Source organism: Geotrypetes seraphini, chromosome 1, assembly GCF_902459505.1.
Source record: "Geotrypetes seraphini chromosome 1, aGeoSer1.1, whole genome shotgun sequence".
NCBI classification, from domain to species: domain Eukaryota; kingdom Metazoa; phylum Chordata; class Amphibia; order Gymnophiona; family Dermophiidae; genus Geotrypetes; species Geotrypetes seraphini.
This window is the reverse complement of record NC_047084.1, coordinates 275,069,013-275,083,462: the sequence shown is the minus strand read 5'-3', so window position 1 is coordinate 275,083,462 and position 14,450 is coordinate 275,069,013. Positions and strand designations below refer to the sequence as shown.

Here is a 14,450-nt window from a genome sequence, read left to right as displayed (position 1 = left end):
TCACCCAGAGAGTGGTAGAAAGCTGGAATGCTCTTCCAGAGGCTGTTATAGGGGAAAACACCCTCCAAGGATTCAAGACAAAGTTAGATAAGTTCCTGCTGAACAAGAACGTGCGCTGGTAGGGCTAGTCTCAGTTAGGGTGCTGGTCTTAGACCAGAGGGCCGCCGCGTGAGCAGACTGCTGGGCATGATGGACCACTGGTCTGACCCAGCAGTGGCAATTCTTATGTTCTTAGGGCAGACGCAGGATGGAAGAGAGTGAAAAGGCAATGAAAGCAGAAACCAGAGACGACAAAAGGTAGAAAAAATAATTTTATTTCTATCTTGTGATTCAAATATATCAGATTTGAAATATGTATCTTGCTAGACATACGGTAACTGGGGAGTGCAAAGCCCAGGCAGTGCCTCTTTAGCTTCCAGCTGGCTTAGGGCTCTCTCTGACCAGGGGGCAGTTGCCCTAGTTCTACTCCCTAAAACCATTCCTGTCATGCGTGACTGTGGTATTCTATTACATGATATTTGTGTAGCATTCTGTAATAATTTGGCTTATTCAGTTTTCTTGATAGTAGAGGGGATATATGTGAAGGGGAGGGGAGACAGGGGTTTTGTTAATCTTTACCCTGTATTATTTGTATTTATAAAATGACAATTGTATAGAATATTGTTTCTTTTTATACTTTAATAAAATATGTTCAATATAAAATCATAACTATTTGAGGCTTGTGCAGATGGGATCAGATGGTTTGTGGGACCGAGCTCGTGGGGATGGGGCGGCGATGGTTTTAAAAAAAATTTTAGTCTTAGTAGTTTGCCGGTCCACGAAATAATTATTTTATTTCCGCCGGTCCACAGGTGTAAAAAGGTTGAAGAACACTGCTCTAGAAGATAAAAGCGGGCGATTTGTTGATGACCAGAAAAGCTCCCAATCAATGTCAGAAAGCGGAGTGGTAAGTATAGCGTCCCAGTGCTTCATAGAGTGAGGTGAAAAAGTGAAGGAGTGATCTCTTAAAATACTGTAGAAGGATGATATCGCCTTGCCTTTTAATAGAGACAGAGAAGACCAGTTGTAAATAGTATTTTTGGAAGTCATATAGTCAAATCGTATATGCAAAGAAGGCAACACTCCAGTGAGAGAACGCCATTGTGAATAAGTAGAAGGAGGCAGCGAGTATGTAGAGCACAGTATATCGAATGGAATTAACGAGTTGAGGGTAGACAATTGATGGACAAACCATATACCTGCCCGCTGCCACCTTTTCCATGATAGAGATTTGTCGTGATTTTGAATTTTGGGATTGTTCCAAAGGGACATGAGTGGACTAACATTAACTGAGATTTCAGTCAATGTATCTATAAGATAAAGAGCATGCTGCGTTGCACCCAATAAAGAGTATCTCTTTAAGTGCCTTGGTATTGACACCGTTAGTAAGCATGAGATGTGTAAAGGCGTACATAAAAAACATTCCATTTCAAACCAGGCAGGAAGATCTTGAGTGGGAAGATTTTGAGTGGAGGAGTTAGTGAGCCAGTAAGCTCCATATTTGGCTAATGAAGCAATATAATAGTGATAGAAATCAGGAAAGTTAAGACCACCATTGATCTTAGAGGCTTTCAGTTTGGCGAGAGCAATTCGAGGTTTTTTCTTGTTCCAAATGAATTCAGATATTTTCATATTTAGCCAATGAAATAATGATTTCCGGCATAACAGAGGGAGCATAGAAAGGATATAATTAATTTGAGGGGCCAGAGTCATTTTGATGGATGCCCTTCCATATTTTGTAAATCAAGTATCCATAACTATTAAGAAACCTCATTCTACTTCAGTCTCCACATACGTATTATATCTAATATTGAATTGCTTTCCAGAAGTGCACACTCCACTAAAATGTCAGTTGCCTACCTGTAACAAACACTTCATGCACAGCAGAAATAATCTGAGCATATGCAACCCTTTCCATGCAGTCCTATTTAGCTCAATAGCTCAAGAATGAAAGAAAATTATTGATGAGGTAGGAGGGGTTCTATGCCCTGTGTTTCTTTTGACACGCAAGTCTGAATCAGCATACATAAGTGGTTTGATTCCCAAGTTAAGGGTTGCTTATTGTTATAGATGAATTTATTCATTGTCCAGGAGTTGCCCTTCCACAGACTACCAAGCAGAAGGTTTCCATCCACAAGTGAGGGACAGGTAGGGAGAGGCTAACGCCCTTCAAATTCAAAATAAGACTCATGGATCTCTTCTTAGAGAACATAAAACAGATAAAAGTAGGGGTCCTGCTCCCAGGGTGGCACTGACTTAACTACCCATCCATCCGCCTGTGGAGACAACTAAATCACCAGCAAGAATGCCATTGCATATATGCCAGAGACCAACTTTGTGCTCTCTAACTCCACCTGCTGGTAGGTGGACTTAGCCAACTTGTCTGGATTCATCTGCTGCTGATGACAATAACAATAATAATAATAATTAATTTTCTTGTAAACCGCTCCACCAACAGTTCTAGGTGGTTCACAACAAAGAAACTGAAACATTTCAGCAGAACATACAATTTCAAAAATACACTTCTACATACATCAGTCAACAAAGGAAGATACCCCTAACCAAAGGAGGCACTGCAACCTGTAAACATAGTAGATGACAGCAGATAAAGACCTGAATGGTCCATCCAATCTGCCCAATCTGATTCAATTTAAATTTTTTTCTTCTTAGCTATTTCTGGGCAAGAATCCAAAGCTCTACCCGGTACTGTGCTTGGGCTTCAACTGCTGAAGTCTCCGTCAAAGCTCACTCCAGCCCATCCACACCCTCCCAGCCACTGAAGCTCTCCCCAGCCCATCCTCAACCAAAAGGCCATATACAGACACATACTGTACAAGTCTGCCCAGCACTGGCCTTAGTTCTTCAATATTTACTATTATTTTCTGATTCTAGATTCTCTGTGTTCATCCCACACTTCTTTGAGCTCCATCACCATTTTCCTCTCCACCATCTCTCTCAGGAACGCATTCCAGGCATCCACCACCCTCTCCGTAAAGTAGAATTTCCTAACATTGCTCTTGAATCTACCACCTCTCTACAACAAATTATGTCCTCTTGTTTTACCATTTTCCTTTCTCTGGAAAAGATTTTGCTCTGTTAATACCTTTCAAGTATTTGAATGTCTGAATTATATCTCCCCTGTACCTCCTTTCTTCTAGAGTATACATATTCAGGGCTTCTAGTCTCTCCTCGTATGTCTTCTGGTGCAAACCTCCTATCATCTTCGTCGCCCTCCTCTGGATCGCTTCAAGTCTTCTTACGATTTTCGCCAGATACGGTCTCCAAAACTGAACACAATACTCCAAATGGGGCCTCACCAACAACCTGTACAGGGACATCAACACCTTTTCCCTTCTACTGGCTACGCCTCTCTTTATACAGCCCAGCATCCTTCTGGCATCAGCCACCGCCTTGTCACACTGTTTTTTCGCCTTTAGATCATCGGACACTATCACCCCAAGGTCCATCTCCCTGACTATGCATATCAGCCTCTCCCCTCCCAGCATAGAGGATTCCTTCCGATTATTAATCCCCAAATGGATTACTCTGCATTGAATTTTAGTTGCCTGTTATTAGCCCATTCCTCTAACTTTTGCAGATCCTTTTTCATATTTTCCACTCCCTCTTCGGTGTCTGCTCTGTTACAAATCTTGGTATCAACCGCAAAAAGGCAAACTTTTCCTTCTAACCCTTCAGCAATGTCACTCACAAACATATTGAACAGGATCGGCCCCTGCACCGAACTCTTAGGGACTCCACTACTCACCTTTCCTTCCTCCTAGTGACTCATTAACCACCACCCTCTAGCGTCTTGTCCGACAGCCAGTTTCTAATCCAGTTCACCACTTTGGGTCCTAACTTTAGCCCTTCAAATTTGTTCAAGAGACTCCTATGAGGAACTGTATCAAAGGTTTTGCAGAAATCTAAGGGCTCCTTTTACTAAGGTGCGCTAGCTTTTTTAGTGCACGCAGATTAGCGCGCGCTAACCCTGCGCTATGCAGCTAGAACTAATGCCAGCTCAATGCTGGTGTTAGCGTCTAGCGCGCACGCTATTACACGCGTTAATGCCCTAACGCAGCTTAGTAAAAGGAGCCCTAAGTAAATTACATCTAGCATATGTCCTCGATCCAGTTCTCTGGTCACACAATCAAAAAATTCAATCAGGTTCATTTGGCACGATTTACCTTTTGTAAAACCATGTTGCCTCAGATCCTGTAACCCACTGGATTCTAGGAAGTTCACTATCCTTTCTTTCAGAAACACTTCCATTATTTTTCCAACAACCGAAGTGAGGCTTACTGGCCTATAGTTTCCCACTTCATCTCTGTGACCACTTTTGTGATTAAAGACCACATCCGCTCTCCTCCAATCCCAGGGAACCACTCCCATCTCCAGAGATTTGTTGAATAAGTCTTTAATAGGACCCACCAGAACCTCTCCGAGCTTCCTCAGTATCCTGGGATGGATCCTGTCTGGTCCCATCACTTTGTTCATCTTCAGTTTTTCAAGTTGTTCATAAACACTTTCCACCACGAAAAGCGCAGAATCTACTCCATTTTCTTGCGTTACTTTGCCAGACAATCTCGGTCCTTCTCCAGGATTTTCTTCCATGAACACGACCACATCACAGAGGCATACCTCAACTCATACTGGCTTCCAATTCCAGAAAGAATACTATTTAAATTCTACTGTGTACTATTCAAAACTATAAACGGAGACAGCCCAACCTATCTGAACAACCGCCTCATCCAAACTACCTCAATCAGGCATAGAAAAACTCACACCCCATTCACACTCCCTCCAATCAAAAAAGTTAAACGGAAAAAAACTATACGACGGCCTCCTAGCCACTCAAGCAGCAAAACTAGATAATCAAATCTCCAATCTACTGATAACCCCAGACTACAAAATGTTCAGAAAAGAAATCCCTGAAAAAGTCTTAACACTATGAATACCTTCCTTCCTCCCGTCTTCTTCCTGACCCCCCGAATCAACCTGATCTACTCTTTACTCGCTCTGGAAATGACCAGAGATCTTCTTTTGTAACTTAACATAGTAACATACATAGTAAAATAGTAGATGATGGCAGATAAAGACCCGAAGGGTCCATCCAGTCTGCCCAACCTCATTCAATTAAAATTTTTTTAATTTAACATACCTTCTATACCTCTTTTGTAATCCGCCTTAAAGAACATAAGAACATAAGAAGTTGCCTCCGCTGAGGCAGACCAGAGGTCCATCTCGCCCAGCGGTCCGCTCCCGCGGCGGCCCATCAGGCCCATTGCCTGAGCAATGGTCCCAGACTATCCCTATAACCTACCGCTACTCTTATCTGTACCCCTCAATTCCTTTATCCTCTAGGAACCTATCCAAACCTTCTTTGAAGCCTTGTAACGTGCTCCAGCCTATCACAGCCTCCGGAAGCGCGTTCCATGTGTCCACCACCCTCTGGGTGAAAAAGAACTTTCTGGCATTTGTTTTAAACCTGTCTCCTTTTAATTTTTCCAAGTGCCCCCTTGTACTTGTGGTTCCCCGTAATCTGAAAAATCTGTCCCTGTCTACTTTTTCTATACCCTTCAGGATCTTGAAGGTTTCTATCATGTCTCCTCTAAGTCTCCGCTTTTCCAGGGAGAACAGCCCCAGCTTTTTCAGTCTGTCAGTCCCCCCTCTCCTCCCCCCGATCGCCAGCAGGAGGGATGCCCACTCCCCCACCCGTAGGTACATGGGCCTACCTAAGATTCCGGTTGGCCCAGGCACCTAAAGCACCACCCATGGGAGGGGCCTTAGGTACGGGCCAACCTAAGAGTCCAGTTGGCCCAGGTGCCTAAGGCAACCTCCTACGTGCACTGGGAAGGGGCAGGCCCGTCTCATTTAGACAGAGGCGGGCCTGCCAGACAGAGGAAAGACCCCTCTGTCCGGCCTTCCTAAAAGATTAGAGAGGGGGTCCGGGGAGGCGCAATCTACAGGTGGGGTTCCGGCAGGAGGAAGAATTTGGCATCCCTCCTGCCGGCGATCGTTCGGGGGGGGGGGGGGGTAGGGGGGCAACCACAGTCTCAGCCACTAAACTTATTGCAGCAGGGAGATCCCTTGCCATGATAACCTCAGCAGTCGCGTCTACTAGTCTATTACAACCCGATTCTCTAAACAGCATCTGTAACATAAGCGTCTATTATAGAATCAGTGCAATTCTGTATAGGACGCCCTTCAGCTTCTGAGACTGGGCATCCTATACAGAATCCGGGCCTTAGTGCGAGTTTTATTGCCCTTATTTTAACAATGCTTTCTGGTTTTAATGTGCAGTACCAGTTTAACACAGGTCCACACTTACTGCTTAACACAGCTTAGTTAAGTCATAAGTTAAGCATTTTAGACAATCTATAATTGACATGTTTCAAGAAGACCTAACTTCACTCAAGGTGTCACTGACTCCTGTATGGTGAAATGGAGTGCTTCCTCCAAATCAGAGGTTTCCAAAAACAAAAAAAAATATACTTACCATTGCAGGCCACTGAACTGTGTCTGTATTGCTCCCGGGAAGTCTTCTTTCCGCTAATACTAAATTGAATTCTATCAGAAAAACCTTCAGGTGATGATCATAAAGCTCTATCCATCTTCTGTTTTCCCACGACTCCTCATCAAACTCCACACACACCTAGAAAAGGAAAATAAGCCTTAAGTATTTCTTTGCATGCCCAGTTCTATTTGGCCTATTCTCAAAATACAGTACGTCCTTTTTCTAGTTTTTTTCCCTCATGCCAAGTTTTATTCTTTTTCATTAAAATTTTTAGGGAGTTATTTTGCACCCAAACATCACTCATGTTGGTGGTGTCATCAGAATCTTCAAGACTCTGTCTTTATTTGCTAGTAAGGGGATATAACCCATAGGTCTGGACTGATCTAGCAGTACTCAAGGAAAGGAAATAACACTGCCAATTCCAGACTTCGTTCTTTTCATCTAGCTGCCCCCTATGCCTGGAATAAATTACCCAAGTTTGTCCGTTAAGCCCCTTTCCTTATTTAAAAGCAGACTGAAAACCTACCTTTATGACATAGTTTTCAATCCTTAACCCTACTCCTCTGCCCTCCAACCCAGCCAGCTGATTAACCATTCCCCTTAACTGTATTCATGACATCTTGTTTGTCTGTCTTGCCTGTTTAGATTGTAAGCTCTTTTGAGCAGGGACTGTTTTCTTACTCTTTGTGACTCTGTACAGTGCTGTGTGCGTCTGGTAGCGCTATAGAAATAATTAATAGTAGTAGCAGTAATAGGGTGGCTCTAAAAAAGTTCATAGGACATGACCTCCACAAGTCTGTTTTTGTTCTATGCCTGGCCAATGTTAATTATGCCAAATTAAGCCTTTTGGTGAACATTAGAAGTTGCTCAATGATTTTTAATACATAAAAAGCAAGTACAGAATTTATATTGATTTTCCATCTAAACCTGAATTGTCAGCAAATGCACATGGAAAGAAGTTAAAATATGTTTGAAATCTGGAAACCAAAGGATGTACAGATAATGGCTTTTTGTCCAGTGGTGTATGAATAGCACTAACAGCACCAAGATGAATTCTGACTGAAGTAGTTTAGAGACCAGCATTGGAAAGGTGTAGAAGAAAGTCTAGAACCGATAGGAGAGAACAAGTGATCAGATCTAGCCAGTGGAGATTAAACTGGTGCAGACATTGCGAAAGTGTCTACTCGGTGGGAGAGAGAAAACATGCTGCAAGTGCAAATGAATGTAGATTGGGATCAAGGAGAGAACCCTCATTCTGCGCCAGCAATGTTGGAAAGATTGGAAGTGTGATGGGTTCCTGTACACTGAGTTGTAGGAGGAGGGAACCACAGCTGACATGGGCACCGAGATGCTATGAGAATCATGGTAGTCTATTCTTGGTGAAGTTTTGAGTAGAATCTTCCCGACTAGAAAAATTGGAGGGAAAACAAAGAAACTTGCCCTGCCAGGAGGAAGAAAGAATCTGACCCCAAACGACTAAGACTGTAGAGTCTTGAAAAGAAAAGTGGAAGTTTGTGGTTGTTTGAGGAAACAAAAAAAGGTCCACTTCTGGGGTCCCAATTTTCCTACAAATCAACCAGCCCTGAGAAGAACTCAGGGTGTAGTCCATGGAAACCGCAGAGGACAAAGGGAAATGATCAGGCTAAGGGAAGGCACTTGGCAGAGGACACATGTCTCTAGGTGGTGCCACATGGCTGCACCTGGACAGAGAATCCCCTGAATCAAGGAGGAAAGATCCCTGGAATGACCAGCGCCGAGAGCAGCCTCTGAGAAAGCAACAACAGGATGAGCATAAGCTTCAGACGATTACCCAGGGAGACCAAGAAAAGTAGCTGAAGGGGAACACAAGGATAGGGCACCCTGGGAATGAATGACAAGTATGCCAGCTAAAAAGCTACAGCCTCAGCACTCCAAGGCCATGGGATCAAACCCAGGCCACTCCCTGCGAAAGGCACTTAAATCCCCATTGCCCCAGGGACATTAGACACATGCAAGTCCACCAGGATAGACAGGTAAAAAGGCTATCTGAATAAGGTCAAGGAAACAGTTCTTAGTTCATGTGGGAGAACAGTATAGCACAAAGACAGAAAAGGCAATCCATATATCTTCCAAGAAGCAATATGACCCCAGGAAAAAGCCCATACAATCTATGGGCAGTGTGCTGGTGTGTCAAAGACCCCCAATAATCAGTGTACAAAACAGATCATTGCAGAGGTCCAAAACCTGGATTCCAATCAGAAGAGGGACTTCCTCTAGCTGGTACGGCTAAGCCCAACAAGGACACCTTACCAAATGATCAAAATCCAAGGAACCGAGCCTTCTCTGCTTTTAGGCCATGGTGGTCCTCAAGGACTCCCAGGCCGATGGTGAAATGGGGCAGTGGAGGAAGGAGACACAAACTAACATTTGCATGATATAACTCACTATATCAAACAGTCCAAATTCAGGCCCAGTAGCACCTAAATGAAAGCTGGATGGTGGGAAAAAGACGCTTCCTGCCAAGACTAGGCCACAGTTTAAACCTAATGGCAATCTCCTAAACCTCGACTGTCCACATCTTATCGCTGGCTCAATTGAACGGCCATCACAGGGATCAGCTAGAGAGAGCTGCAGAGCTATCCCAAGGTCATTCTGTAAAGACCAAGCCACCGCATTATCACCCTTTCTGCAAAAAAGTATTTTCTTAGATTACTCCGGAGCCTATATTACCTCTTAACTTCATCCTATGCCCTATTCCAGAGCTTCCTTTCAAACGAAAGAGACTCGTGCGCATTTATGCTACATAAATATTTAAATATCTCTCATTTTATCTTCCCTCTCCCTCCTTTCCTCCAAAGTATACATATTGAGATCTTTAGGTCTGTCCTCATACACCTTATGATGAAAACCACATACCATTTTAGTAGCCTTCCTCTGGTCTGACACCATCCTTTTTATATCTTTTTGAAGATGCAGTCTCTAGAATTGTACACAATATTCTAAGTGAGGTCTCAGAGTCTTATATAGGGGTCTTTTGAGGAGTCTTGAAAGGAAGTGTCATTAACAGAGTAACATGCCGTGGAAGCCATGTGACCAGGGCTGTGGAGTCGGAGTCGAGGAGTCGGAGGAAATTTCAGGTACCTGGAGTCGGAGTCAGAAGTACAAAAAACTGAGGAGTCGGAACATTTATCTACCGACTCCATTTTTGAACTTGGCATACCAATCACGAGCGATTCTTTCAGCTATAGCACCCACTATATACACAGCACAAATGTTGCGAGCAGCTTCTGCGGCCTTAGAACCTTGATTAAAAGCAAAAAGAAGGTGGTGTCGAAAATGCTCATTTCTCTCAACTTGACATTCCATTTTAATGATCTGAAAATTAACCAGTGCTGTGGAGTCGGAGTTGAAGGAAAAGCACAGTTACTTACCGTAACAGGTGTTATCCAGGGACAGCAGGCATAGCAGGCATATATTCTCACATGTGGGGGTGACGTCATCTACGGAGCCCCGATGCGGACAGCTTTTTCAGCAAACTTGATTGAAGATTTTAAGTTTGCTCTGCTGCTCCACGCATGCGTGCCTTCCTGCTCCACTAGAGGGCGCATCTCCCCCTCGTGGTCTCCAGTTCACTTAACCAGCAAAAAAGGCAACCTCGGGGAGGCGGGCGGGTTGTGAGAATATATGCCTGCAGTCCCTGGATAACACCTGTTATGGTAAGTAACTGTGCTTTATCCCAGGACAGATATGTTAGACTTAAACTAGCCACCAGAGTAATGAGCTTAAATAAGAAGCTCTAAAGCAGTGTTTTTCAACCTTTTTTGGGCAAAGGCACACTTGTTTCATGAAAAAAATCATGAGGCACACCACCATTAGAAAATGTTAAAAAATTTAACTCTGTGCCTATATTGACTATATATAAAGTAATTCTCTTGAATAGGAATCAAATAAACACAAAGAAAGTATTTTATAATTACTTTATTATGAAATATTAAGTAAATAGAATAGTGAAAAATTATAAAATACTTTATTCAGTGCGAAACCTGGGCCTGTTTGGCTGAACACAAAGCTGATATTCTGGCTGGAATCGAAGAAAGACACACACGTAGCTCTTCGTCAACCGCCCCGTCACCGTCACCGCCATCCCTTTCACCGCCCCGTCACCGCCACTGCCATCCCATTCACCGCCCCGTCACCGTCCCCGCTGCATCCATATAAGCCTTAGTACTGTAATATTTAGCTTATTCCTTTCTTATAAATCAAAGTTCCTGCTGCTGAACTAGAGAAAGAGATGTTCAGCTGGCAGGGCTTTGTTTATAAATTTTTATCAACACAACTAATATACTATTTTATCCTAAAGCAAAAAATAAATAAATAAATATAATTTTTTTTTCTACCTTTGTTGTCTGGTTTCTGCTTTCCACATCTTCTCATTCAATTCCTTCCATCCACTGTGTGTCTTCTCTCTACGTCTTCCATTTGCTGTTACTGTGCCTCTCCCTTCACCCCCCCCCCAATTGGTCTAGCACCCATCTTCTTCCCTCCGCTCCCCCATAGTCTGGCATCTGTCTTCTTCCCACTCTGTCTTCCACATTTCCCTTCAGGGTCTGTTCCTCTCCACCCTCCTTCAATGTCTGTCCTATTCCTTTCCACCACCACCCTTCCCTCCCTCCTTTACCATCTGTTCCTTTCTACTACCCTTCAGCTCCTCTCACGTGGCTTATCTATCTACCTTCCTCCCTCTTATTTTCATGGCACGTTACAATGTAATTTGTGCAAGCCACTGGAGCCTGCGAGCTCGGTCCCTGTCCCATCCCCACAAACCATCTCGCTTCTGTGCTCCTATTTTCTCCATTTCTAATATCTCCCCTATGTATCTGTCATTGCCCCCCCCCCTGTGTCCATATACCATCCCCATGGCATGTCCCCTTTATGTCTCTGTCCCTATGCCCCATGCACATAATTTCCCCTCTTTCTGTTACCTTCCTGTGTCCAGATTTCCCCTATCTTCCTCTTCCATACCAGTGTGTCTCTTCTTTTCAACCCCATCTAGCTTTTTTCCCTCTTTCTTCCCCCCCCCCTGCTTCTAGCATCTGGCTCACCTGCCTGTCCTTCCCTTTCTTTCCTGCTGTGGGTTTTTCTTTCTGTCTTCATCCCCTTGGCCCAGAATCCTTTTCCCTTTCACTCCCTCCTTCCAATTTGAGCCGGGAACACGAGCGAACGCACGGTCCCCGCAGCCACCAATCGCCTGCCCAATCGATCCTACTGTTTAGCCAGCTCTCTCCCTTCGCCTCACCTTAGTTTGTAGATTTTGTTTTTCGGCGACATGCACGCGCGGCTGCTCAGTGTTCAATCTTCTGCTCTGCTGCAACTTCCTGTTTCCGGTTGCGTCAGAGCAGAAGATCGAAACTGAACAGCAGCGGGGACCGGGGGAGTCTCTTGGGAGCGCGTGCGGGACCCGGCCTGAGGCCTAATCAGTGTCTGCACCGTACGGCACACCAGGCAACATCTCGCGGCACACTAAACAGCGGTTGAAAAACACTGCTCTAAAGAAACTACACACAAGTTCCTCAGAATGCCACACAGTATAACGTATGGTAGCTGTCCTCATAGGAACCTTATAGTGTGCGATTTTTTTACTTTATATATTTTTTTTCAATAAATTATAAAGTGCTTGTGCTTAATATTTTATAGCATAGTAGCGAAAGTAGCATAGTAGCAATTACTTCGCTTTTTTAGAAAATGGGTCTGGCTCAATCCCCACCGACGCGTTTCATTATTTCATCAGGGTCGGGGAAGGAGAACGCTGTAAAAAACAAACATTGTATGAGTTAAAGAACCCAGCGGTATAGACACTCTAAGTTTAAAAGTTGCTACGGGGCATTATGAACATAATTTAAACATTAAAGAACTTCGGTGGATGTTTAAACTCAACACAATGTATCCTCATGGTTTGAATCTGACCAGTGATTGGCTAACATCGAGTATATGATTCTGATTAATGACAGCCCGGGCTTTAAGTTAAAGGTCTGCTTGTAAGGAGTTCATTGGCTAGTTTTGTGTCACATGATCAGGGGTTTTTGACTTATTAGCTCTCTTCATGCCGAGATTTTTTCCATTTCCGGCTCATTAAACATGGATTTAGCATTTCGCTAAGACACAGAACTGCTCTGGTAAGCCCCGTAGCAACTTTTAAACTTAGAGTGTCTATACCGCTGGGTTCTTTAACTCATACAATGTTTGTTTTTTACAGCGTTCTCCTTCCCCGACCCTGATGAAATAATGAAACGCGTCGGTGGGGATTGAGCCAGACCCAGTTTCTAAAAAAGCTAAGTAATTGCTACTATGCTACTATCGCTACTATGCTATAAAATATTAAGCACAAGCACTTTATAATTTATTGAAAAAATATATAAAGTAAAAAAATCGCACACTATAAGGTTCCTATGAGGACAGCTACCAAAGTTATACTGTGTGGCATTCTGAGGAACTTGTGTGTAGTTTCTTTAGAGCTTCTTATTTAAGCTCATTACTCTGGTGGCTAGTTTAAGTCTAACATATCTGTATGTGAATTTCTGTGCACAAATTAGAATTTGAGTTATCCCAGGACAAACAGGCATGATATTCTCACATGTGGGTGACCTCCAAGCTAACTGAAAAAGGATGGAGGGAAGTTGGCAATTTAAGCAAATAGATTACGCAATACCGATTGGCCAAAACGGCCATCGCTCCTGGACAATGTATCCAGGCAGTAGTGGGAGGTGAAAGTATGAGCCTAAGACCATGTGGCAGCCTTGCAGATTTCCTCAATGGATGTGGAACGGAGGAAAGCTACGGAGGTTGCCATCGCTCGGACTTTATGTCCCGTTACTCGACCATGCAGTGCGAGACCAGCCTGAGCGTAGCAAAAAGAAATGCAAGCAGCCAACCAGTTGGACAAGGTGCGCTTGGAAACTGGGCGACCCAGCCGATTAGAGTCGAAGGACAAAAACAATTGTGGGACTGTCCGATGAGACTGAGTGCGTTGGAGGTAAAAGGCCAACGCTCTCTTACAGTCAAGCGTGTGCAGCGCCGTCTCTCTGGGGTGAGAGTGGGGCTTGGGGAAAAATACTGGCAAGACGATGGACTGGTTGAGGTGAAAATCAGACACCACTTTAGGCAAGAACTTAGGGTTAGTGCGGAGGACCACCTTGTCGTGATGGAATACAGTGAAAGGTGGGTCCGTCACCAGAGCCTGTAGCTCGCTAACCCGCCGAGCGGAAGTGAGTGCGAGTAGGAAGATCACCTTCCAAGTGAGGAATTTCAGATGGCATTTGTCTAACGGCTCAAATGGGGGTTTCATGAGTTGAGCCAGCACCACATTAAGGTCCCAAACCACCGGGGGAGGTTTGAGAGGAGGGTGGACATTCAAAAGACCTTTCATGAAACGAGAAACTAAGGGATGGAGTGAAAGGGCTTTTCCTTCCAGGGGTTGATGGAAGGCGGCAATTGCACTAAGATGTACCCGAATGGAGTTGGTCTTCAGGCCGGAGTGAGAAAGATGGAGTAAATACTCCAGGACCGACACCGGGTCCTGGTCATGTGAGGAGCACCAGGACGAGAATCTGGTCCACTTTTGGGAATAGCAGGTTCTAGTCGAGGCCTTCCTCGAGGCTTCCAGTATTTCCTTGACTGATTGCAACACAGGGAGAGAAGTCAGGGGGAGAGAAACCAAGCATTCAGATGAAGAGACTGAAGATTTGGATGCAACAGCGAACCCTGGCTCTGCGATAGCAGAGAGGGAAACAGAGGCAGAGGCAGTGGATCTCTGGCACTGAGTTGAAATAGAAGGGAAAACCAAGGCTGGCGTGGCCACCGAGGAGCAATCAAGATCATAGTGGCTCGCACTGGTTTGAGATGGACCAGCGTCCGCAGAATC

At 44.3% G+C, this 14,450-nt stretch overlaps 1 protein-coding gene across 2 annotated transcripts in view; it reads right to left on the bottom strand.

Annotated features, from left to right (window-relative positions):
• KDM3A (lysine demethylase 3A) overlaps positions 1–14,450 on the bottom strand; it is a 245,220-nt gene that overhangs the window by 209,211 nt on the left and 21,559 nt on the right. For both annotated transcript variants that reach the window (XM_033952017.1, XM_033952026.1), the window contains exon 2: positions 6,536–6,691. In XM_033952017.1, the coding sequence (XP_033807908.1) occupies positions 6,536–6,691 (156 nt within the window). The remainder of the gene's footprint in view (positions 1–6,535; positions 6,692–14,450) is intronic.